The 26,541-nt window shown below is 33.3% G+C and overlaps 2 protein-coding genes across 4 annotated transcripts; both read left to right on the plus strand.

Moving 5' to 3' along the window:
• Window positions 1-6,001: 6,001 nt before the first annotated feature.
• WRI1 (Integrase-type DNA-binding superfamily protein) lies at window positions 6,002-9,951 on the plus strand. Its single transcript, XM_007010594.3, has 7 exons — window positions 6,002-6,317; window positions 6,413-6,495; window positions 6,709-6,717; window positions 6,813-6,901; window positions 7,003-7,127; window positions 7,311-7,387; window positions 9,113-9,951. Exons 1-7 carry the CDS (start codon window positions 6,106-6,108, stop codon window positions 9,754-9,756), a joined length of 1,239 nt encoding a protein of 412 aa, XP_007010656.3. The 5' UTR covers window positions 6,002-6,105; the 3' UTR covers window positions 9,757-9,951.
• A 1,853-nt stretch (window positions 9,952-11,804) lies between these two features.
• UBP5 (ubiquitin-specific protease 5) lies at window positions 11,805-26,465 on the plus strand. Of its 3 annotated transcripts, none has more exons than XM_007010595.3 (14): window positions 11,805-12,140; window positions 12,261-12,536; window positions 14,108-14,252; window positions 14,361-14,420; window positions 14,522-14,617; window positions 16,140-16,188; window positions 16,276-16,556; window positions 19,916-20,056; window positions 20,143-20,313; window positions 22,757-23,014; window positions 23,106-23,254; window positions 23,725-24,261; window positions 25,120-25,393; window positions 25,791-26,465. In XM_007010595.3, exons 1-14 carry the CDS (start codon window positions 12,004-12,006, stop codon window positions 25,968-25,970), a joined length of 2,754 nt encoding a protein of 917 aa, XP_007010657.3. In that variant the 5' UTR covers window positions 11,805-12,003; the 3' UTR covers window positions 25,971-26,465. The 3 variants fall into 3 exon arrangements, with proteins under 3 accessions (XP_007010657.3, XP_017984874.2, XP_007010658.3); XM_018129385.2 differs by having other exon boundaries at window positions 16,140-16,170; XM_007010596.3 differs by having other exon boundaries at window positions 16,140-16,556.
• The last annotated feature ends 76 nt before the right edge of the window (window positions 26,466-26,541 follow it).

Below are 26,541 nucleotides of genomic sequence, written 5' to 3' on the forward strand. Positions count from 1 at the left end.
TTAAATTTCATATTTTTATGGTGAATTCATGGCTAGCCGAATGGGTATGGAGAGAGAATGATGTTGGATTGATTTGATTTCAAGTTATGTTAGTGTTTTTAGTTAGTTTACTATGTCTAGAAGTAAAACAATAAGAAAAGAATTCATTTTCCCCATCACCCATCAATGGCCGAACCTACCTTGTATTGAGTGAGGATGAAATTGATTTTTTTTTTTAAGAGAATTGGTTAGAAAATGATGAATTATGGTGTGGAAAAGTAGTAGAAAAAATCACGGTGTTAATGCACCATTATTGACTGAAAATTCTAATAAGAAAAGTGAATATGGTTTTGCCAAATTTTAGGTTATTTGATTTGTGTTTGGTGAATTAAGGTATTGGAAAAGAAATGGAGCAATTTGGAGCTAAATTGGACGCGTTGGCCAATTAATCGGGTGATAAGACGAATTAGGTCAATATCGGGTTTAGATGATTACCCGTGCATTTTGCATTCCATATCATGCATTAGTAGTTTAAATTAGTTTAATTTCGATTTAGTACAAATGTAGTAAGTTTCTCGATTATGTACTATGTCAAGGTGGTGAGTCCTCTGATAAAGGCAAGGAAATTGCATTTGAGGACCAGTAGTCAGAGTACTTCGGGAAATCCGCACTCTAGACATTGTGAGTAACCTTATCATCATCTTAATTATCTGAAGTGAATTTTAATTCGTTTTTGTGATTTTATGGAAAATGAGTTTAAATGGTAAATCTTAATGTTTTAAAAGCAAAATGTGATTAAATGAAATGATTTTATAAAATTGTCTTGAAATTGAATGATGGTTTTGGAAATAGAGTAATTGGAGACTAATTGTTGTGTTGTAAATTATGGTTTGAATTGAATGGCTTATGATAATGTGGGCATGAGTGGCTGGATTTAGTAAATATGCTGAAAATGTATGAACTGTTGTTTTGCCTTGACATGCTGTGTTGTAAAATAATTCCCACGTCATGCTGTTGGAATTTTATTGATTTGGTGGATATCAATTAGCTTACTGCAGTGGGTGGGTTTCCATGAATCAGTCTATTAGAGGGGCACTGTAAACCCCATTATATCTTACCTCAGTATGAGAGGCGTGGATGAATAACTCCTGAGGTTAACACTTTAGAGTTCACTTCATGCAAAACCACAACGTAAGGGTGAACTCGGTCAACACTAAAGAACGACTATGTTTTCAAAATAAAAACATGATTTATGTGTATATAATTTTTTTTAACAGCTTTGGCGGATTCAGTTGAGATAGCCCTCGACCAAGATATCCCTGATAATGGAGTATGATAATGATTTTTTTTTGCACGAGCCAAACTTTTCAGAAAATCATAAGCCTCAATGATTATTTGGATGAAATAAATTTATTTTATCTCATAAAAATGAGTTTGAAAGGCTATGAATTATTTTATGCTAATCTATTTTATGAATTATTTCGAGGGCCCACTTGTTACTGTAAATTAAATTAAATACTCTGATTTATTGTATTACAGTATATATAAATTTATTTTACTTTTACGCTGTAAAAATTATTTTCGCAGTGTTCTAAAAATATTATTTTATGAGAAAATTGAATATTTTATTCAATATTTTTATGAAAAAAATGATTAAAATACCTCTGTGAGGCGAAAATTATTTTTGTATTGTTTTGGTTTGAAAACAGTTTAAAATCTTTTAGGACATGATATTTGACAACGGTTACTCACAGAGGAAATAAGAAACTGATATTAAAGCCTTGCAAGGTTCCGATTAGTATTCCGAGTAATGAGTGTCTATCGAGACACCGCGACGGTTGTCACGAGCTCGAGGGGAGTACCGGGTCGTGACAAAATATCAAGCTTCTTTCTTTACAAGCTCACCTTTAGAGTTCTTCAGCCTTTTCCTAATGAGTTCTACCAACCCAAATGGCAATTTTACAATGATGGTAATACAGTATTTGTTTTCTTAAAATTGCCTTGGGTTGGGGACCCGTACGTTTATTTATAAGTAGAATCCCTCCCATCAAAGAGACGCTACTACATCAAAATTAGAGAATTTCAAAGATCATGAGTAATTATCATATTCCCATTCAAATAATGGGTAATTATCACAATCTATATTCTTATTTTTAAATTTAAAAATATAAATATATAATAATTTTTCACAAGAATTATATTTATTTTGTCTAAATTGACTGTTTACCTCAATATTTTAACAGAATTTGAGTCCACTTACTCATAAAATGCAACATCAATTCTTTTGAATTTACAGGATAAATATCTCGACTGTTGAGATTTATTTTTATTTATTTAATGGTTTTTACCAACTTTACAATAAGGTCAAATAATACGATCTTATGTGGCGTTTGGTATTTTGCAAAATATGTGATTGTTGAGAATATGAGTACTGAAAAAATAATTTTACAACATTTGTTATTATATGGAAAGTGATGATTGTTGACAAAATTACATTAAAATGTTTGATTTGAAAACACTTTATTGAGAATATATTATAAATTTATAAAATTATCTTTATATAAACAAAAATTGACAATCAATATATATATATATATATATATATATATATATATATATATATATATATGTTAAAAAAATTTGATTGATTGAAATCATTCTTGAAAAAGAAAGAAAGAAAAATATTTTAGAGGATAAGAATTTGTTTGAAATTGACCATGTATGAATGAAGTTACTTGGAACCTAATAGTTTGCATTAAACATCAATGAAGAAAATATGGGAAATAATTCGTAACGAAGGATCAATGATGAAGGATTCCCATTAAACATCAATGACAACCCAAATTAAAATGAAACCCAAGAAGCTAGAGTGAGTGACTAGGGTTCTCACTATGGCGAGAAGAAAAAGAAGAGGAGACAATAGAAGAAAAGGTCGACTATGGGTAAGACAATTTGGGCAAAAAAATTACTTTCTTTTGGCAAAGAGAAAATTACGTTCCCTCGGTAATCGAATGAAGTGACAATTTTTTCAATCTATTGTAATCACATTGCAATGGGATGACTTTATCATGTGTTTTACATAAATCGAACATACTAAAATGATTGCATTCAAGTAAAATGCAAGGAATCTGTACAACGTACCAAACGCCTCCTTACTGTAGAATTTCCGGGTTTTCACGCTACTGAACCCAAAAGCGCCATTGAAGGTGGTGCTTGGCTTGTGAGGTTGGATTGCAACGCGTGGTTGATGGCGTCCGTGGTCAAAGGTGGACTTTTGGGCAGCCAAATGCAAATCCCGAAGGAAGCAAAAACGTGAAGTTGTATGATTATCAAATAATGATCATTAGATTTGTCAAGATACTAAATATCAGCCGTTGATTACTTCAGAAAAACGTGCATCTTGCTACCATTGCATGTTTCAAGATAAAATATATAGAATATATGGAATGGCATGTTTCAGGAGATTAAGAAAAAAAATTAACTAAAAAGAATTCCACTTAGAATTATTATAATTATAATCAATCATAATAATAATAATAATAATGTTCAATTTCTACATATTTTAATTGTTTGGACATTAAAAAATGTGATTCTCAAAGGCAAAACCAATATAGATACAGAGACAATCCATCTTAGCTGTTATAGGTAAAGTTGAACATATGATTCGGTTTGGTTCGATTTTGATCAAAAAAATTTAATTAATGTGTATTATTTTGATTTCATAGAGATTGAAATCGAATCAAATGTTTTTGAAATTGAATTAGTCCGGATCGAGTTTCATTCGTTCGATTTCTGGATTGTTAAAATTTTTATTATTAATTTTAGTTTATTTTTTAAAAAAAAAATTATAAATGAAATCATGATTTTTATTTTATGAAAATAAATTAATTAAAAATACAAATCTATTTGGTTCGATTAATTTCAAATTTTGATTTATGAATAAAAACAAGGTTAATGAATAAAATCTCATTTCTAATAAAAAACAAAGCAAAGAAAAATGATATTATGAGTTATACACGATCATGCTGCCGCATATCTATTAGACTGTAATGAAAAAAATTAATAAATTAACGTAATTATTAAATAAAAAAATTATAAATTTATTAGTTGAGTTAAAAAATCTACTATCAATATATAAAATAGATAATTATAATAAAATGTATTGGAAGAGTACTTCAAAATACTTGAATATTTTCTTAAGGGCAAAACAAAAATCAAATTATGTAACCAACTCTTATACTTTATAACAACGCGGATTTAGTTCTTTTATAATAATTTTATATAAATTGAGTTCTTATATTTTTTCAATTTGTTAATTTCAATCTGAATCTTAATGTTGTTAAATTTTCACTCTTTATGTATGTTGATGTGATATTTTGATCAAGCTCACATCATCACATAATCAACGCCACACATCAATAAGAAAATGCTACATCATCTTAATTAATTTCACGTTTTGGTTAAAACACCACGTCTACATACTTAACAATAAAAATTTAATGGTGTTCGGTTTTAGATTAAATTTAATAAATTAAAAAAATATAAAAATTTAATTTACATAAATTATTATATAAATATTAAATTCATTTTTTTATAAGAACTACTCGAATAATTTGATAAAAAAAAAAGCCTAAGTCTTGATTCGAAAGATCAAAACTTTAAATCATATAATCAATATATATATATATAAATATATATCTAAAATAATTTCAATGCACATTCAATGTGGAATTTTGGAATTAAAAAATCACAAAAAAAAAGGAAATTTTGGAGCTTAATTCGTATTTCCTGAAATTGTCTTTTATGGCATGCATTACATGGCGTAGTAGTTGTAATCTAACTGAACACTGAGGGCATTGCCCCGTTGTACCCCCGGACAGAACAGAACACTCCAGTTCGAGTCACAGTGACAATTCAAAACCCATAATAAAGAGTAACTGACATGCACGAGTGTTGTCTTGGTAAAATACCTTTTCAGCTTTTAACCCACTTGGAAGTTGGAACTCAACTTCTCTTCCTAACTCAGATTTCCTCAGCATATTCCTTTCCCCATTCCATCGTTATATAAAAAATATAAATAAAATTTAATTTAATGTTAACATTAACATGAATTCAGCTTTCTTTTGTTAAAATTAACAAAATACTTTAAAAAAAAAAACTCAAATAGGTTTTTATAATTAACAATTATTAACTAAAATGATATTTGTCATTTTTATATTGCGTGTCATAATAGATGATGAAGTGATATGATTACATGATCAAATAGTGATTTTATTTTTTACGTTTACGTCACATAAATATTATAATTTAAATTAATTAATTAATAAAAAAATATTTAATTAAAAATAAAAATATAAAAAACTTGATGAGAACAGAATAGGCGTTATAATGATTAAAGACCCTATAAAAGGATTATGAAATAAATTTGATAGCAGACACTTTGAGGTTGGTTTTCTCATATATAGTAAACAGGACATCTTCAATCTTTAAATGAAAATAAAGAATTATAAATGGTTAACAGGTTTTTAGTTAAATGCTTTAAAGAAAACATAATGAAGGATGAATTGGGTTTCTTTCTAAGTTGCAGTAGGTTAAGTTGATGATAGACAATTAGAGTTTTAGTTAAAGTAAATGGAGAGAGGCAGAGATTCTTTTCAAGACATAATAAAAGGAAAATTGCCAGCGGAAGTGAAGAAATGCTATTGGCAGCATGGCTGCACACAGAAGCCAAGTGTTAGGCCATCATTTTGTGATTAACCCAGGGTTAAATTAACCCAACCCAACCCCTATGGTTTCAACTACATTGCTTTTAGCACTTGCACTAGCCCATTTATTTTTCCATATCCTTCCATTCCCACCCTCCTCTTCTGTTTCTGTCTCTGTCTCTCTGTCTCTCTCTCTCTCTCTCTCTCTCTCTCTCCTAGTTTTGGTAAACAACTTTTTGGTACCCCAAAGTCATCATCATAATTCATATATATACAACAAGCTCACCAGAGAAACAAACAATGAGACTTGGAAAAGGAGAAAAGAAAGCCTCTTCTCATTATATATTGCCAAAGCCAATCTCTTAGCCTTGAATTGATAGACTTCACATTGTTTGGCTTTGGTGATAGGAACAAAGAAACGATGAAGAGGTCTCCAGCTTCTTCTTCCTCTTCCTCTCCTTCCTCTCCTTCTTCCTCATCATCTTCTTGTTTGGGGCCTGACACTCCTCACCTCCCATCATCAGAGAAACCCAAGGCTAAAAGGGCTAGAAAAGATCAAAACTCTGAGAGATGCTTGAATGCAAACAGTCCAAACTCTGGCAGAAGAAGCTCCATCTATAGAGGAGTCACCAGGTTAATTGTTAAATATATAAATAATGTTCAAAATGTGGGTTTTGCTTCATTTGCATGTATCATATTTGTTGTTGATATCTATCAACATTCAACAGGCATAGATGGACTGGGAGGTTTGAAGCTCACCTTTGGGACAAGAGTTCATGGAATAACATTCAGAACAAGAAAGGAAGACAAGGTAAATTAATTACTAAAAAATTTCCCCCTTTTTTTCCCCAAGGAGATCTATAATTCTTTGTTTATTATTTTACTTTTAAGTATTTTATATTTTTTTTTCATTTTTTTTACGTTTTTTACTTCTGTTCTGTGTACTGACTGTTGTTTTTTTATTCCTTATAATTTGTCTCTGCTCCCATCTTAACGTTCATTTACACTACCGTCGCCTCCATAGTTTATTTGGGTAAGTCCTTCTCTCCCTTTTATCTCTTCAACTATTATATAATTCGCTAAAAACTATGGTTTCTGTATGCCTAACAACATTTGATATATGTGCAGGGGCTTATGACGGTGAGGAGGCTGCTGCTCGTACCTATGATCTTGCTGCACTCAAGTACTGGGGCCCAGAGACAACCTTGAATTTTCCGGTATTTTAATTCATGAACAACAAATAATAATGATAACCCAAACTTCATTTTCTTCATTACTTTCAACAATTAAGCTTAATTAACCAAAAACAATAATGCAGATAGATAGATATGAGAAGGAGATGGAAGAAATGAAGAAGGTAACAAAGGAGGAATACTTGGCATCTCTAAGGCGGCGGAGCAGTGGGTTTTCAAGGGGAGTTTCAAAGTACCGTGGGGTGGCCAGGTAGTTTTAGTTGCTATCTCTCCTTTTTCCATTAATTTTTCCATTAATATTTGCAATAGGGTCAGGAGTAGGAGAGATTGCATGTGCTCATAATAAGAAGTAGGTATTCATTTTTTTGACTAAAAGTGGGTTTGGGTTGAATCTGATATATCTGAGTTAAATTATGTTTTATTGTAATGGCAGGCATCACCACAATGGGAGGTGGGAAGCACGAATTGGTCGAGTCTTTGGGAACAAATATCTTTATTTGGGAACTTATAGTAAGCCCTCTTTCTCTCTCTCCTTACAATATTTATACTAACATTGGTCTCTTGTAGTTTGATATCCAAAGAGATTATTTCTGTTTGCATTTGGTACACATTTGAGGGAGCTTTTGGTACTATATATATATCTATGGTTTACTAGGGGGTCCAATGTCTAGTCCCCATTATAAATTTATGTATAGTTTTTACATTGGAACTTGCAATGACTTAAAGACTCTTTTGCCTAATATAATCACCAAACTCTTTATTTCCCTTTTTTCTGACTTTGGATATACAACTTCCAAACTAAATAAAATCCTAAGAAAAACATACGGTTAGCTGGGTTTTTCGATGCAAGTACATCGAGCATAAGCAATTTCTTCATATACCAATGTTGGGGGTGTTTCTTACCTTTGTACTTGTCTTTTGTATTGCTGGTAAATAAACAAAAAGATGGGTAGATTCCAAAGTTCAAACGCCCCATCTGCATCAGTCAAATGCCGGCAAGCTGTGCTATGAATTAGGATAAAATTGGCAGCTGGTTTACATGGAGATTCAAAGTTCAGCAAGGATGGCATTTCTGTAATTAAACAAGATAAATGTGACTTAGTTTTACCGCCATCTTTTTGCATTCAAAATGGTGGCAGAATGGCACGTGACCATCACTCTACCATTAGGGCAGATTCATTTGTCAAAGCTTAAGTAAAAAAGATTTCTTTTTGAGAAATCTTCTTTGCTGAGTAGGAGGCAGCAGAGATCACGTGCCCTTAGGAGAAGTTTTGGCCTTAGCTTTAGGTGAGCTATAAATGCCTAATTCCTTTAGCTTAGCTGGCCAATAGTGATTAGTATAACAGAGAAGATATGTTGGGGACAAGTTTTAATTGGCCTTCAATTCTTGACAATGGTTTTGTTTGATAATTCGGATTGGTTGAGGTTTTGTTCACTAATATCAAAGGCTTATGACTTTTCCTTTTGAAATTTGAATTAGGGAAGAACATTATGAATTGAATAATATGGACCCTTTATCAACTGTTCAACTACTTAAGCTAAGATAGAAGGCAAGACAAGAAATCTATGGGGCTTTTTGTTTTTCCTTTATATTTGTTTTAATTATGTCAGCATACTTTCTATTAACAAGTTAATATTAAGATGGAATGAAGGTTTAATCGTTGCGACAGGTTTTTCCTTGAAACCCTTATTTTTTTTGTTGGAAATTAATTTGAAATAGTTTTGATTAGAACAATTACGCTCTAGATGATCTTCTTTCTTGTATTAGATTACCTGCCATGGCGGAAAATGTTGGTAAGGATCTGTAAATGATAGCTCAACAAGCACAGCTGTGCCTTAACCCTGTACTTCTCGCCAAGCAAAACATGATCCTTGCACTCTCCCCTGCAATTATGCTAACATGTTGCCCCAAGAAAAAGTCTAGATTTGCATGAACAAAAGGATATAAAAAGTCTATATAGTTGGGGAAAACTTCAGCAATGTCGGTTATATCTCTGACGTTTATATTTTACTATTGAAAACAGCTTAGTAAAATAAACCAGGACAGTAACTAATTAAGAATTAGTGTCAGCATGTGAATCCCTAATCATATCTTTTCCTGCTGCTTAAAGTTTGATCCACTTTAATTTGTTTGTTAAATGTCATGGGAAAAGTTATCCTTTCGCGATTTGATTACTTGTCTCTCTGATTTTATTGATGAATTATTCATTTGTTAATGTTTACTTTTGTTTGCAGACACTCAAGAGGAAGCAGCAGCAGCGTATGATATGGCAGCATTGGAGTACAGAGGGACCAATGCCGTGACCAACTTTGATATTAGCCATTACATAGAACGTTTGAAGCAGAAGGGCATTTTGTTTGTAGATCAAACGCAAGAACAAATTCCTCACTCTTCGGGAGCTGAACGAGGTGGAGCCGAAACAGCACAACCGCAGCAGCAGCAGCAGCAACAACAACAACAACAACAAGAACAATTACAGCAACAAGGAGAAGAAGAAGAAGCTGATCCCCAACACTTCCAATACATGCAAATGCAGCAGCTCCCTCTATGCATTGACAATGCCTCAATGGTTGGTATGGAGACAGCTGATAGCAATGAGCTAGCATGGAGTTTCTGCATGGATTCAGGGATGACCTCACTTTTGGTTCCGGACTTCCCTCTTGGAAAAACCGGTGGATTACCAAACCTGTTTGACGATACGGGGTTCGAAGATAACATCGACTTGATATTCGACGTAGGGCCTAATGAAAATGAGGGTGTCGGTCAAGTTGGTGTCTCCATGAACATGGAGGTAGACATGGGGAAGGAAAGGTTGTTGCCTTCATCTGATTCTCCATTTTCCTCAACAACCACAGTTTCTTGTAACTACTCTGTTTAAATGGTTCGGCAATATGGGTTATAAGAGATGGGACTGTAAGGGGGGAGTTTTTGTTGTTGGAAAGCTGTTGTGGGTGGGTGGTGGATGGATGCCAAAGATTCAAAGTATCTTTGGGTTTTTGTATTTGTTTTTTTCTTTTTGAATTTCCTTTCTTTAATTTAATGATATTTTGAAAAAGAAAAAGAAGGAATTAAGAGGGGCAAAAGGAGGTGAACTTGAGAGATCTTCGCCTGTTTTTGTTTAAATCCCAATCAAAATACATTTTGATAACTGTGCCGTACCCTTTCCAAAGGAATTAAATATTCATAAAGGAAGGAGACGAGGGGGGTGGGGGGGACAAGAGGGCCACTTATCTGATTATTCCTATCCCAAAATTGGCTCTTGATTTTCTTGACCTAGTTTTTTAGTCCATTAAAGTATGATCCGATGCGTTGCACAAGAGTTAAACATAAGATATCTATTGTTATAATTCACATAAACAATTTCAAATCCTTTTTAAAAATACTGTTTAATCTTTTTAATTACCCTTTAAAGCCACACGTGATTAAGTGAGGAAAACTCTTTTAAGTATGTTATAGATATCTAATCACATCTACAAGCTTAATGCTTCTCCAAAAATGTTAGACATGCTCTTATTTTATTTTCAAGATTATTCTTTTAAAATTCTACAAGAGAATTTAAATACATGAACAAATTAAACATTATAATGTATGGGTTTTTTAATTTAGGATCTTATTTTATTTATGAAATATATGATATGATTATCAGAATATATGATAATACTATTTATATAAATATATATTATACTAGTAATTGATGATCTATTAAATAGAGAGTTATATGATCCTTATTGACTATATATTATTGAGGTATTGAGAAAATATTTTTAAATGATATTATTACATATGCTAGATTTATATTTGTTATGTATAGTTATAATTGAATCAATATTTTTCAAACCTTAGCACAAATGAAAAATTATGAATTAATTAAAATAAATTGTCAAACATTTCATGATATAAATAATTTCTTGACATAATACTTTAAAAAATTATGAATTATTTAAAAAATTTTAAATAATAAAAAAATTATGAACTATTAAAGAAATTTCAAATAAGCAGTGGGATAAATCTTTCATTTATTAAAAAAGCATATTTCAAACAAGGCTAAAAGAAAAATTAGGTTGCACAAATCAACCAAGGAATGCTAGGCAGACAATAAGGCAGCAAAATTTTTAAACTGTACGAACAAGTTTAAGGTTTGTTACCTATTTGATTAGAATGTAATTAAGCTAATTTAATATATTAAATCACCAAATGACATGCGCGTTAACTATATAAACTCATTTATAAAATTTTACTGGTTATCGGTAAAGTAATTTCTCATGTTAAAAATTGATTTAAGTAACTTATCAAGTTTAGGAATATCAACAGGTAAGATATTCGTTATTTTTGAAATACTTTAATTTGAATCTAATTATTTGATAAGATATTCGAACCCTATCAATGCCCAATTAAATTTTGGAATTGTTACTCGAACTTTTATTCGAATATTTTATACCTTACTTATTAAATACACGATTAAAATAAATTTTAAATAAATTTTATTTATTTTATTAATAAAAAATAATGAATTAAAGTTTATGTATGAAAAAATAAATTAAAATTTAAAATAATATTTATTACAACTAATGAATTTTAGAAAGTATTGCAGTAATTATAAGAAAATTATAAATAAAAAATTATATTTATAAAATTAAAATTTAATATTCAAAATTATTATTTATAATCGAGTTTGAGCGGTGGGCATATCGAGAACATTTCTTAAACCCATGATGGGGAGTATTTTTATTTCTTGAATTCAATTATAAGATATCTGAATCTTTTTTAAATGGGTCGGGTAATACTCGTACCCGAGTATTCATGTTGGGACACTTTCTTAGTTTGAAAAATTAGGGTTGGGCTTTAGCCCATTAAAAGGTTGGGTTGGAGAAAAGCCTAGAGAAGTTTGCTTGGGGCAGGACCAGATTTTGAGGAACTGAAAAGCAAAACCAAAGCTTGAAGCACATTTTAAGGGGGAAAAAGAAACGAGAGAAGAAACCTGTAAATTCAACCAGTTCTTCAGCGTTGCAAAGGAAACACAGGTTTTCCTCTGTTGTTTTAAAGGGGCCGAATCCGACGGTCTGAAATTTCAAAACTTTTGGCTAACTCGAGATCTGTTCTGAGAAGAGATAGAGATTAGAGAGTGATGACGGAGGTGGCGACGTCGACGGCGACGACTAAGGAACTGAGTCCCGAAGAAGAGAGGGTTTTAATCAGAGACATCGCCATTACCGCCGAAGCTAACACTAAAGAAGGCGATTCCTTTTTTCTCATCACTCAAAAGTTAATACCCTTTTTTTTAACCTCTATTTTGTACAAGAATTTTCAATTTTATTTAACTGCTTCTGCTCTTTGTCTTAACTCTCTTTTTCCGGGTTTTTTTGTGGTTAATTTTTGAAATAGATGGTGGCAACACTGGATTGATTATGTGAACCAAGAGCAGCAGCTGAATACTAACAACAACACCAACGAAGGAAGCTCTTCTTTGGCTGGGAATTCGGATTCACCTCGTTTGACTACTTTGAAAAGGCCTTCAGGGATTGATAATTCTGATTTAATATCAGATGGGCCTTCGGAGGACTCAAGCCCCGGCAGCGGTATTGAGATTCATGATACTTTGTTGGAAGGCCGTGACTATGTCTTACTACCTCAACAAGTTTGGAACCAGCTTTATTCATGGTTAGTTAGTTAGATATGGCTTCTTTGAATTATTTTGGTATTTTGTCAAGGATTATTGCATATTAAAACTTACAGGCCAGTTTGTGTAGGTAATTTGTTTCTAGTTAGCCAAACATATTAATGTAATAACTCAATGTTGCATCTCTTGTTAACAAGTAAATTTTCATTTGCCAAGTACGTGGGCAGGCTTTTGGAGTTTTGAAACTCAATTGCTGGTGTATAAGATGATAATCTTTTTGTGAATTTATATCAACACTAAGCTGGAACAAGTTAACTGGACTTCTGTTAAGTATAGAAACCCGTGTGTGGAGTTCTTAAATTCAACTGCTGATGTATAAGATAATAGTTGTTATGTGTAGTCCTATAAGCTTCAGCACCACGCTAAGCAAGTTTCTCTATGATGGATGCCCTAGTTCTAGCTACTAAGGTGAAGCTTCAATTACCGAAGAAGGTTCATTTGTGCAGTGATTGTGCCCATAGTTTGTTGTCATCTCTACTAAAGGCAGCCTTGAAAGGTTCATCTTGAGGAGTGATTGTGGCTATAATTATCGCAAAACATCATTCTTAGACGCTGAAGTATTGTATTTTTTCTTTTTACATTTTTATCACAAGTTACCTTTGTAATTTTAAGAAATATTTGAAGTTGACATCATTTTTGGAGTTCCAATATATTCTTTTGTACATGAGAAATTGTTTGTAAGCCTAGCTATGTCAGAGGTTTGAACCTATGACCGCCCCGGAATCAAGGTTCAAGTTGATATCTGCATTTATATATATAATTGTATACATTTATGTGTGTACTTATTTTTGTAATTTATATGTACACATTTATGTATTTGTTAGTATGATTGCCTGTCCTTTATACATTAGGTCCAGCATACATGTTTCTTGGGCCCTATTTAAATATTTTTATGGAATTCAAGGGTAAGATTCACTATTGATGTCAACAAAGCGGCAACTTTTCCTGAAACCCCTGATTAACTTTATGTTTTATGTGTATTTGCTTCTGTGAATAGGTCAATTTGTTTTTTGATACAAGGAAAGATAAAGAGGATATATGTAACCCTTTAAAACCCTCTTAACCTCCATTCTTTCCATTCTTCTGAGTTTGAAGTATTTGGATGAGACGAGAATGATCTCTCATTTAATTGTTTTTGATTGCTTAGACTAAATTACCCTTATATATGTATATCTCACTCAGAAAGGACATAATTGTAGAAATAAATCAAACGTTACCCCTTCCTTCCATAGTTAAACAAGGTCAGTACACATCCTTTTTCTTTCCTTCTGTTTAAATAATTCAAATGAAAGAAACCTTACCCCAACCCCCGCAAGTCCTCCCCCTCTATTCCCTTCACTTTCTAGTTTATATGGTTTTAGTGGTGGGAACTAATATGACTCTCTCTTTACCATGCTTATACACAATTTTATATGTGGCATGATTGTATAAAGAATGATTTGCAGTATTGCTATTAAATTTTCTGCATATGTTTCTTTTGGTCTTGTTTTTCCACATTTAACTGTACATTTGGTGATATATTGAGGAATCATTTAATCTCTTTTGGGTTCAGGTATGGTGGTGGTCCGACGTTGTCACGGAAAGTAATTGATTCAGGTCTTTCTCAGACAGAGTTTGCTGTGGAGGTTTATCCGCTGCGTCTGCAACTTCTTGTGACACCGAAAGGTGATCGCTCTACTATAAGAATAAGTAAGAAGGTATGATGTGAAACTCCGCTATGAGACGCCATTTATTTCGGCTCTGCTGCTACTCTCATTGTTCTTATTTAGAATAACTGCTTTTGAAGATTAAATTATTTTGGACAGGAAACCATTGGTGAGCTTCACCGGCGAGCATGTGAGATTTTTTATCTCAACTTGGAACAAGTAATTTGCAGATGCAAGATTATTTCCTTTTCTGTTTTCTGTTTTCCTAATTTTTTTTTCTTTTCAAGTTCTTCAGTAGTTTTATTTACTTATTTTTTCAGGTTTGTATTTGGGATTACTATGGCCATCGGAAACATGCTTTGATGAATGATATGGATAAAACACTTGATGATGCCAACATACAGATGGATCAGGATGTGGGTCCTTTTTGCTGCACCACTTATTTATCATTTTACGACTACTGTGTCTGTTATAAAGAAACCAGTTAAGCATCTGAAATTGGATTCTGCATTAGATGCTTCTGCCCTATGTACAATTGTAAAATGGATGGAATTTTTAGGGAAAAAAAGTTTCATGCTTTTTGTGAATATCTAATTTGATTTCTAGAATTAAGATTTCTGCCAACTAAGCTAAAAGAAATACATATCATTTCAGATTCAGAATTAGTGCTTCTTCTGCATATTACCATCCTTTTATGACAGTATTATTGCTCAATCTATCTATTAAACAAGCTGTCTTTGTCATCTATTGCCAGTTTCTATATTGTGTTGAATTGTCTTTGGAAGCTTCAGTCGCATTTTTCTCTGCTGTGAAGTTTAAGCCTTTATGCTGCAGTCAATGCAGGTGATGTTAGGAGCACAATCTTGGGGATCTATGGCCAAGTTTTTTCCTTGTCTTCGAGTTTTATGACTGATATTCTGTATGGTTGGTTAAGTTGGTCAAAGTCTATCAGTATGTACATACAGATAGTTGAGGATTCTCAGTTGCTTCATTAAGAGGCTGCTGAGGAGGACAAAGTTTTATTCCCATCATGGGTTAAATTCAATAATCTTTCTTGGATTATTTGTAGTCCCTCCTTTGTTATTGGAGCCATGGCTGTTCAATCTCCACGGTACTTGATTGTCAAAATAAGGATGTTTTAGGATGGATATAGATGCCAAGGTGGAAATAATAGGTTATTGACCCACTAATTTGGTGGATATTCTAATTTTGCTATCTTTGGGGCTTGCTTCTCTTTCTTTATTCCTTCTTTATGCATAATAATCTGTTACACTTTGTTCTTATTTGGGTGCATGGAAGACATTATTCTTGACAAGAGCTTCTCTCTAGAAGAAAAAGGAAGCATAAATTTGGAAAGGGGAAAGAAATTAGGTATCAAGTTTCAGCAAAAGAAATTGTTAATGGCATAAATAATTCTGGTGCACTTTTTGAGTTCTGTAGCTGCTTTGAACCTAGAAGCGTAGACCGCCATTATCCATGTCTGCACATGTTCAAACCCATTATCCATGGGTTTGCTTTATTTGTGCTTTTCTGCTGTGCTGTTTGTGTACAGCAATAAGCGGATAGCCTCCTTCATATGTTTTCTTGGTGACCACTGCATACTATTATTATCTATTTCTGAGGCATATCCATGTTTCACCCCCTGGGTTTTCATCTGGTCATTCTGGCGATAGCTGTTTCAGTGATGTACAGAATTATGTGGTTAGTTATTTATTATAACAATCAGTGCCTTTTAACTCGCCTGGTAAAGGCATTTTCCCTTCTCTCCATTCATGCACAAATGATATCTATGCCCACCCGTCTTGGACACATACAAATATGCACATAGATATCTGATAGAGCACAAAAATGAATGTACTTGAGGATTTCTTGTTTTATTGTTAATTAGTAATCTTTTCATGTTCTAACCTATGGTTTTCTTGTGATCAATTTAAACAGATTTTGGTGGAGGTCCTTAACAATGTTAATGGTACTGCATTAAGTGGCGGTATAAGTTTTCCAGACAATGGATTTGCAGATAAGGAAGCTACTTCTGTACTTCTAGAGCCTTCTAAGTCAAGCTTATCAATTGCAGGAGGCCTGTCGGCAAACAAGATTGCATCCAGAGGTTATAGTGCAGAGCACATGCAAAGTCAGACCTTGAGTTATCCTGGTAGAGAGTTGGATAACACTTATGCAAACAGTGGTGTTATTACGAGGGGTGCTTCTGGTGGTTTGACTGGACTGCTGAATCTTGGGAATACTTGCTTTATGAATAGTGCAATACAGTGCCTTGTTCATACGCCAGAGTTTGCTAGATACTTCCGGGAAGACTATCATCAGGAGATAAATTGGCAAAACCCTTTGGGCATGGTTGTAAGTGTCTAACTTAAAAATAGATGTTCTATGAGTAATCCTTATATGATCTGTTTTTGAACTAGAAATTATTTTCTGTTCATCTATTTTGAAAACCATTATCTATTGTAAATGTGTTGTTGCATGCATCTTGTTTTGGCTTGCTATAATTCTAGTTTGTAGAGATGTTTTGCTGTTGCCCTCAAAGCATTTCCATTTATCTGTAACTGCTTTTGATATTTGAACAACATTTTTTGAGCATTCTCCATTTGACTTATTCAACTTTAATCCTATGGCGAAGTCCTCCTGACCTTTCCATCAAGGATAAAGGTCTAAGACACTGGCTGCCCAGTCATATAGTGTTGAACTTTGGCCATTAGGTGTTATTGTTCCTTGATTTTGCGCTAACTTCTACTACTTTCACATTGTAAGATTGTATGCATGGATGCTCATAGTCATCTCTATTTATTCATACTTTATGCCCTGGTTATTTGGAATCAATGCTAACAGTTCAAGGACTGATTAAGGTTAAAGGTGTTTTTCCCATTGAAGATTTAAACTAATTGGGGACTATGGAAAATAATATATTTTTCCTTAGGAAAGATTTCAAATGACTGAAGAACCTTTTTATGTTACCTGGTACTAGTCAGTGAGCATTATTGGACATGGGTTTTGTTTGTATAACCTGTCTTGCCTTGGTTCTCCGCAGCCTAGGGTTTTTATTTTAATAATTTTTGGGAAGTTTATATCAATTGAATAAGTATAGATATGCGTATAGAAGTATTGTGTCTGTTCTTTTCCTCTGATGAGCAGGTATAGATGTTATATGAGTTCCTATATCTAGTATTATAAAGTGGAAAATAATATACTTTTCTTTAGGAAAGATTTCAAATAACTGAAGAACCGTTTTATGTTACCTGGTACTAGTCAGTGAGCATCATAGGACATGGGTTTTGTTTGTGTAATCTGTCTTTCCTTGGTTCTCCACATCGTAGGGTTTTTATTGTAATTATTTTTGGGGAGTTTATATTAATTGATTAAGTATAGATATACGTATAGAAATATTGTGTTTCTTCTTTTCCTTTGATGAGCATCTATAGATGTTATATGAGTTCCTATATCTAGTATTATAAAGTTGCCTTTTTATTTTGTGGTTGAGGTATTCAGGGGACCAAGAGTGCGCAATATTATATTTTATAAGTGAATGTTAGAAATTGAGGTTTGTCAAGTTATTGACTCTAGCTGGCCAAAAGGAAAAAAATTAGTCAACTCCAGATTGTTCATGTTTGGAATGTTAATATGATCTATGGTTGCTTTTCATTTTGGTGTGCCCTCCTTCAGATTTGTTGCTTGTAAAGGTTCTTGACTTATGTGAACCAGCAGTGTTCACATTGTGTTGGTTGTATCTGAAATTCAATTTTTATCTCTTAGATTGATGTCCATCAGACTAGGTTTCGAAATGTTGAATTAAATTCAGAATTTAGTGTCAAAACTAAAGTGAACTTGTATAATCTAATTAACTTTACATTTCAAATTTGTGATATTTAGCATATTATGAAGATATGCTTAGTCTATTAGACTTGTGTCCATGAACTACTAGAGGCTTCTTGGCACATGCTTGACTCACCTTTATAGAAAAGCATCTGCTCTCTGTAAGTTAGAGAAACATGGTAAGCAAATTGTAAGCGGTAAATTTGCTTCAAGCAAAATGCATAATGTAGATTTGCACTTTCAAACAAATTGCTAGCTTTTATTGAAAACTTAACATTTCAAGCAATGGTGTGGTCCACACTTTGAAGATGCCAGACTCTGTTCATCCTTGTCCATTACTTTTATGGTTGATGCAGGAGAATTTAACATGCTTACATAAATGAGTTGTTGGAGCCATACATTTCTGTCAATGAGTTTATTTGTAGTCATCATCTACATAATTTCTCCATTAATAGTTACTATAGCTAAACGCACGCATAAACTTAGCAGGGCCTGTATGCATTTGTAAGATTGTGACAAAAATCATTTTTGGACTCTAGCTCTAGCTTTCCTTCAACTTCCATCTCCTCCTTATGAATAATCTCTCATTTCTTTCTCTTTGTAGTTGGGTTGTGAAGTTAGAGCAAGTGCTCTTAGTTTTGCTTGTTATTAAGTAGAGCAGTTGATGTAGCCGAAAGGTTTAGGGCAATTAGAACTCAACAATTAGGGCTAGAATAGGACTGGTTGTGTTGGAACAATAGAAAGATAATTGGGTTTTCAAAGAAACCTCTTGAATAAATATTCAAAATAACAAAAGATGATAATAATAATTTTCTATCTAAGATCACCTATTTATAATAGCTAAGATAAATCCTAATCAAATAGTAATCTTAATCCTAAATAAAGACTTAAAGTACTAAAATTCTAATAAAGATAGGAAAAAAGAATCTTAAACTAAATAAATAAAATAAAATCCTAAACTAACTAAAATACTAAATAAATTTCCATATGCGCCTGCATCAGCAGTGCTACGTTTTGGGAGATTTAACTTTAAAATTGATAGATAAATAGAGCAACTCTTTCTCTGGAGAAAAGTTGCACAGAAAATTTGTTATTTTTAAAAGAAAATTCTTATAAATAGCACTTGTATTGCCTTTTTTGACAATCGGAAGATACTCATAAAAGAAGTATAAAATTTGAACAAAACAAAGACACTCAACTGAGTGGTGCCTTTCCTTTTCAAAAGGGTGCTCCCAGGAATCTAGGGCATGCACCTCTAATAAGGATTGTAGCAGATTTACCAATTATTTGAGCTGATCATGCTTGCTTTCATGTGGTTCACTGCCAAGTGGTTATTTTAGGTTGATAATGATCACTTTGTGCTGAACACTAATGTATTGATTGTGCTCACTACTATGTCCACCTGCCATGGGGTGTGTGTTGAGATGGTTGGGAATATTTGTAGGCAATGAACTGTACTCCCAAAAACTTTCTTTGTCCACAATAGTAAATATAGAGATAGCCATGTAGCTTTTCTAGTGTTGCGTTTTATCTTATGCTGTTACATAACATAATCATGGTTTGGTTAAATGTGACTAAAGTGTGTGCTTCACAAAGCTCTTATCTTTTCTCGATCCACCCAAAAGCAGGTTTACTGTGTTATTTTATGGAAATATCCTACTCTATGTGTAAGACCTTTGAATTATACCTCTCCTTGTACATATCAAAGCAAATATTATTTAGTCAGAATAGTGGAAAATATGTGCATTGACATTTTGCTAATATGTTTCAACTTTAGTGTTACTGTAATCAATTTGTTGTTGAAATCTCATATGTTTTTCTTGAAGAGTTCAGTTTAGTTGTATAATTAATATGTTAACTAACTTCTAAGCTGATTGATTATTGTGTAGGGTGAGCTTGCTCTAGCATTTGGTGAGTTGCTGAGAAAGCTGTGGGCACCTGGACGAACACCAGTTGCACCTCGGCCCTTTAAAGCCAAGCTTGCCCGCTTTGCACCACAATTTAGTGGATACAATCAGCATGACTCTCAGGTTTGTATTTGACGTCTAGTACTTTCTAATCCATGCTTTGCTTATAGTTCATACAAGCTTATCATTTTTAACTTTTATTTTCTCAGGAGCTTTTAGCATTTCTGCTTGATGGCCTTCATGAAGATCTGAATCGTGTCAAACACAAACCTTATATAAATTCTAGAGATGCTGATGGCCGTCCAGATGAAGAAGTTGCTGATGAATATTGGGCAAATCATATTGCTCGTAATGATTCAATAATTGTTGACGTGTGCCAGGTGAGTAATATGTCTTATACATTATAATATTGAATGCCAAACAGCTGTACAGGTGTCTTACATGTTCATGGTAAATCTCATAACTTTGATATTAACTGGAGATTTAAGTCAACATTTTCTATAGTATTTCCAATATGTTCTTCCTTGAATAGGATGTATTATTCACTACAATTTGAGTCAATGATAATTTGAAACTATTTGTTTAAGTCCTTCATTGAGAATGCTTAGTTTTAAAGTTTTTTGATGCACTTAACCGTGTCAGATACTGAGTATCATTAGTATTGAGATTCCATTGAACTTCTGTTGAAAAGTATTTACTAAAATTGTGAGATTCTCCCTAACACTGCCCAAATTACTTTGGAGATGAGAATTCTAAAATGAGATGTTAATACTTATGATACGGAGCCTGATTATTTCAGTTAAATTTTAGAAGAAAGATATTATGGATGTAAGAGTTGAGAAAAAAAGAAAAAGAAAAAAGGAAGAAATTCTTATTTTGCATATGTGTTACTTTTTTTCGAACTTCTTGAAGTTTGGTCCTCATAAAAAGGCTTTGTAGTTCCTAAGCCTTGGAGAAATGGAATTTATGAAACCATACCTTCTAGAATTGCTTTTTCTTTAATGCTTAATTATCTGTTCTTCTCATACCAACTTATGAAATCGAGTGTCTACCATTTTTCTTCCCTGTTTTTAAATATTGAGTACACATGTTATATAGTTTTGTAACTTCAAATTACTGTGTATACTGTGCACAAGTATAATTTCCAATTGCCTATATCTTTTTTCTAAAATATTCCTAATCTGTAGATTTTTGGCCCTCAAAGGACTGGTGACATGTAGCTTTGTATCTCCTACAAGAACTGAATATCAATGTTGCATTTATTGGAAGTATACTCATTTCAAATCTATCCTTGCAACTTGTAACTTTCAAAGCTGCAATAATAAAGAATAGGGTAAATTACAAGAACATACTTGAGGTGATGTAGCAAAGCTGGGTGATTAGGGTATTAAGGTCTGATTTTTGGGTTACTTGAGGGCAAAGCAGGTGTAGGTTTACCAGAATAATTAGGGTTTCCATAGGATTAGGATTGGGTTGAAGCTGAGTGCAGAAATCTGGGATTTAGGTAGTTACTTATAGTCATCCATTGATGTGGTTTTTATAAGATGCATTTCATTTCAAATGAGGATTTCATATTTTGGAATTGCCTCATTTTAGAAGATCTGAAAATGAGAATTAATTTGAAGAATGAATCAAAGAAACAATCCTTAAATATCTGTGATTTTGAAATGCTGAATTTGAGTTGCTTCATTTCAAAATGCTCCGCATGATATTAATACTGAATGATTTCTTTTAAATGCAACCTTTTTTCAAATGAAAGCTGAAGAAACTCGAATAAAGATAAGAAAAAGAAATTCCTAGGATTCACACTTAAGTTTCCCTACAATTTACACTGAAAATATATTGCTTCATACAACTGCTAGAGCAATAATACTGCAAAATCTCAACTTAAAAGTTCTGTTTGACAATAGAAATATTACATTGATGCATAGACTCCTAGCACTTGTGGTCTAATAAGGACTTTAATAGATGCTTAGATTCCAACAGGGAAACCAACAAATTTGCTTTAAAATGTTCCTAAATCATAACTAAAAATATAATGACTTCTGAAACTTAGGGAAAAACTTTTAGTCTCAAAATTTGATGTTTCCACCAAACAATAAAAGTATGAAAATACCCTGGCAGGCATGTAATCTCAGAAAAACAAAAGAATAAAACTTGTCACGTTAACTTGAATAAACATAAAGATCCCAATATTTACTAATAAATCCTACTTGAGAACCCAACTACATTTCTCATCATCGGACAAAAGCAAATTTTAGGCTTGGGCATCAAAAGTAGCCTTAGCACACCCTTCTTACACCTTTGGAGAATGTAGTCAGGATGCTCCATCATTGAGGTTTATTGAAAACACATTTAGATTCTTAATTTTGAATATCTACCCTTTTGTCTCACTGGTGGAATACATTTAGATCCTTATAAGGTTAATTTCTCTCACTTATTTCCCTAAATTGTGTGTATGAAAGAAGACCACAAATTTTGAAAAAAAAAAAAATTTTTTCTATACATTCTCAGGGGCTTGTTTAATTCTTTTTTTTTTTTTTTAATAGAGGGACTTATGTAATAAATCATAAAGAAATTGGTGGTTCCATCTGAAAGTGCTTTGTTGTTATTTTTGTTACTATTGCGTTAATATTAGCAAAATTAGGTGAATAAGATGGAAGCTGTGCTAATTCAGTTCTAATTCAACTTAACATTTTTTCTTAATATTGGTACTATGATAATCATCTGTAAAAAGATGAACTGACCTTGTGTAAAATATTATGCTGTTTCATTGTTATTGTCATTATTAAGCCTCTAATCCATGTCTACCTAATTTTGTAGGGTCAATACAAATCAACATTGGTTTGTCCTGTGTGCAACAAAGTTTCTGTAACATTTGATCCCTTCATGTACCTCTCCTTGCCACTTCAATTCACCATCACTAGGACCATGACAATAACAGTTTTTACTTGTGATGGAAGTGCTCTACCCTCAACATGCACTGTGACTGTTCCTAAGCAGGGACGTTACAGGGACCTGATCCAAGCCCTTAGCAATGCTTGTTCCTTGAAGCAGACCGAGGAGATTAAGCTTGTCGAGGCATGTGCCATTAAACATTCTGATTTCCTGTTTATGGAATTGTACATATGTGCTAAATTTGGGCTAAGCTGTTTGAAATTGTTGCTTGCAGATACGAAATCATTTGATTCATAGGTTTTTAGATGATTCTTATATATCATTGTCCACAATCAAAGATGATGATCATCTTGCTGCATACAAGATTCAAAAGTCAGTGAAGGGCAATGTTTTTCTTCAGTTGATACATCGCCGTCAAGAACAGTATGTAGTATTTCCTAGACCTCATCCTAATTTTTAAATAGCAGCTGTATGTACGTTTTGCCTAACCTCATACTAATTTTTAAATAGTGACATGTGAATATTGGCATGGCATCAAAATGTTTTCCCTTGGATGCCAATTGAATTGGACTTGGAAGTTTTGGTCATTACTTGTTTTCACTGTTCGGTTAGCATTTGATGTGGTTGTAGTATGTTCTTCCTATTTGAATAGTTTTATAGTGCTTACAGAAGTACCATTATTTTTTCAGAAGTGTTTAATCTCTCCCTCTCTTTTTCTTTCACACACAACATAAAAATTTTGCATATTATTTTTTTTTACTTTGAATTAATTAATTCCAGACCAACTAGAAGATAATAGTTGCTGCTGCTGCTTTTATATTCTTGCTTTGAAGCTCAAACGGTTGCTTTATTGAGGTGTTTCTAATGTGATGCTGCATTTTATTGTTGTCTAGGGAAACTAGTGATGCCCAAAGATGGAAACCTTTCGGAACTCCTCTCATTTCATCACTTTCATGTGATGATGTAATTGCAAGTGGTGATATACAGACAATTGTTCAGACAATGCTTACTCCTTTGCTGAAAGAGAGTCTAGAATATACTGATAATTCGGATCCAAGCACCTCAGTGGCGGCAACAGATCCATCTGATCGTAATTCTGGTGAGGTGGATACTAACCGTGCATCAACGTCAGTAAATAAAAAGGTTTTACCAAAACTACCTCTTCAGTTGGTTGATGAAAGTATGACATGCATTGACCTGTCTGTGGGAGATGAGAAAGCTGTTAATCTGTCAGCATCATTGCCTATAGTAGTATATCTTGATTGGTCATCAAAGCTTTTGGAGAAGTACAATATGCACTACCTGGAGAACCTGCCTGAAGTGTTTAAATATGGGCCTATTACAAAGAAAGCTCGTACTGAACCTCTCTCTTTGTATACCTGCCTGGAGGCTTTTCTAAGAGAGGAGCCATTGGTTCCAGAGGATATGTGGTTAGTGTGTCTCTCTCTTTTTGTTTATGTGCTTTTGTGTGTTTCCATTCATGAATGTCCTTGTGCACAGATGATGTGTAGATTTGCAGTTATGCTTTTTCATGATTCCTTGGTAGATATAAATGAAATTGATGGTGTTCCTGCCTAAGATAAACAATGTATACCATTGATGTGTTGTCTTTACCAAATAGTTTAATTTTAGAAAACCACAGAATGCTTTGTCTATTCCCAGTTTTTTTTTGAAGACTCTCTTTGCTACACTTGAGCTATTTAATAGTTGTGATGGTTAATGAATAAGGATGCAGTCTTGTTTCCATTCGGGTGGTGATGTCTCCTTTAATGAGTACCCTATTGAAGATGTGCCCTGAAAATGATATTTTTTTTTTTTTATAATTGGGGGAGGGGGGATTCGAACCCTGCTCTTGAGGCAGGGGGATTATGCACCAACCAATGAGACAAATGCTCGGGTGCACCCTGAAAATGATTGATTTCTTCTTTTGTTTAACATAGGAGCGCTTGGCAAGCTCTATAAGTTAATTGGAATCCTTATGTAATTTTGCAGAAAGGACTGTGCAAATAAGGGAGCAGATGTCTCTCATTTCTTTATATTATATTTTGTGTGTTGTAACATCTTGTACTTAACTCTGAAAGCTCGGGAACATATCCCAGTTAGAAGATTCATACTTGCAATTTGGTAACCTTAGTTTCAACTTCATTATTAATTATGCATGTGAATGAAGCCAATACTTACTGTTTGCTTGACAGTTTTAACAATCTTCTGTGTTAAACTTGTATTTAAGAATAAAAGGGGTTCCATTCCAGCAGTATTTGTGAATTATTAGTGTTTATTTGATGTAGGTACTGTCCACAATGCAAGGAACAACGGCAAGCAAGTAAAAAGCTTGATCTGTGGAGGCTCCCAGAAGTTCTAGTCATTCATCTAAAGAGATTCTCCTATAGCCGGTCGATGAAGCATAAACTAGAAACTTTTGTCAACTTTCCTATTCATGACTTTGACTTAACAAATTATGTCGCTGACAAGAGAAGTTCCCGTTCTCAGCTCTATGACCTCTATGCCTTGATCAACCATTATGGTGGCATGGGCAGTGGCCACTACACTGCACATATTAAGGTAAGTTAGAAGCAGATGTGTCCTTGTTGAAATGGAATAACAAGAACAAATATATAGAGGATGAAAAATGCTCTTCTCAATTGGTTTATGCTTACAGAGTTGTGTATTATTTATATTTCTTTTGTGGGGCGGTGGCTTGGCGAGGGTTGTTATATCTGTTTCAATTTTTATAGTGAATTTTCAGTTGAGACTGTTTTTCTGCTCTTTCTTTCTGGGGTGAGACCTTAATAACATTTTGAGTCCTTTCAGAAGTTTATGGCATATTGATTATGCCAATCCTCTTAATTAGAGCTTAGATTTGATTTGGGACAATGATTGTTCCACAAATTGGCTTCTGTGATTGTTGATGCATAACTTACTTATCTCACCCTGTTTTATACTGTTTTGCTGTTTGCAGCTTCTAGATGAGAATAGGTGGTACAACTTTGATGACAGCCATATATCGCCTATAAATGAAGAAGATGTAAAGTCAGCTGCTGCCTATGTCCTATTTTATCGAAGGGTAAAGTCCGATGCCTCAGCTAGTAATGCTGCAGGGTCTGGTAGAGTTCGTGAGAAAACATCTTCTAAACATTGAAGTTCAAGGCTGTGTATTCATTAGCATAGAGAATTGGTGTCCAAGGGCATGCATAAACCTTTGCTGTCATGCATGAAGTTCATGACGTATAATGTTAGAAGAGCAAAAAGTGCTGTGATCTTTACGAATTGATTGGCGATTTGCTCCATGTGTGACTTTATTATTCAATTGTTGACTGAGCAAAAACATTTATGTGCCAAGAGTACCACAGTGCTGTAGTGCCAACTGCTCAGGTTGGCAGCAAATGAAGAGCAGCAAATTACAATTTGATCTGAAGTTTCTTTTCCCTCCTTTACAGAATAGATTCTGTGATAATGGTCATGTGCACAGTGGACGTATATCATTTGGAGGAAGAATGTTGTATACTTAGGTGGATGATATTTTCTTCTATCTTTTAGGTCACATATGAAAGCCGGAGGTATTTGTAGCCCCTCGACATGGGGATAACAAATCTTGCCATTTATTTGCATTATAAATTTTGGAAGTTAGAAGCTCTGGATGTGTGCAAAAAGCTGGTTTTTCTATTTTTTTTTTGGCAAAGTTAATTATAATTAAAGTTGCTTTGGAATAG

This window comes from Theobroma cacao, chromosome 10 (assembly GCF_053813885.1).
Source record: "Theobroma cacao isolate CCN51 chromosome 10, ASM5381388v1, whole genome shotgun sequence".
NCBI lineage: Eukaryota > Viridiplantae > Streptophyta > Magnoliopsida > Malvales > Malvaceae > Theobroma > Theobroma cacao.

What these genes read in the sequence shown, in the direction of transcription:
- UBP5 (XM_007010596.3), top strand. Translation starts at nt 12,004, where the DNA reads ATGACGGAGGTGGCGACGTCGACGGCGACGACTAAGGAACTGAGTCCC. An exon ending in TTTTTTCTCATCACTCAAAA is followed by an intron (nt 12,141 to 12,260) that starts GTTAATACCCTT and finishes TTTTTGAAATAG; the next exon opens with ATGGTGGCAACACTGGATTG. An exon ending in ACATACAGATGGATCAGGAT is followed by an intron (nt 14,618 to 16,139) that starts GTGGGTCCTTTT and finishes CAATTTAAACAG; the next exon opens with ATTTTGGTGGAGGTCCTTAA.
- WRI1 (XM_007010594.3), top strand. Translation starts at nt 6,106, where the DNA reads ATGAAGAGGTCTCCAGCTTCTTCTTCCTCTTCCTCTCCTTCCTCTCCT. An exon ending in AGACAACCTTGAATTTTCCG is followed by an intron (nt 6,902 to 7,002) that starts GTATTTTAATTC and finishes ACAATAATGCAG; the next exon opens with ATAGATAGATATGAGAAGGA. An exon ending in TCTTTATTTGGGAACTTATA is followed by an intron (nt 7,388 to 9,112) that starts GTAAGCCCTCTT and finishes TTTTGTTTGCAG; the next exon opens with ACACTCAAGAGGAAGCAGCA.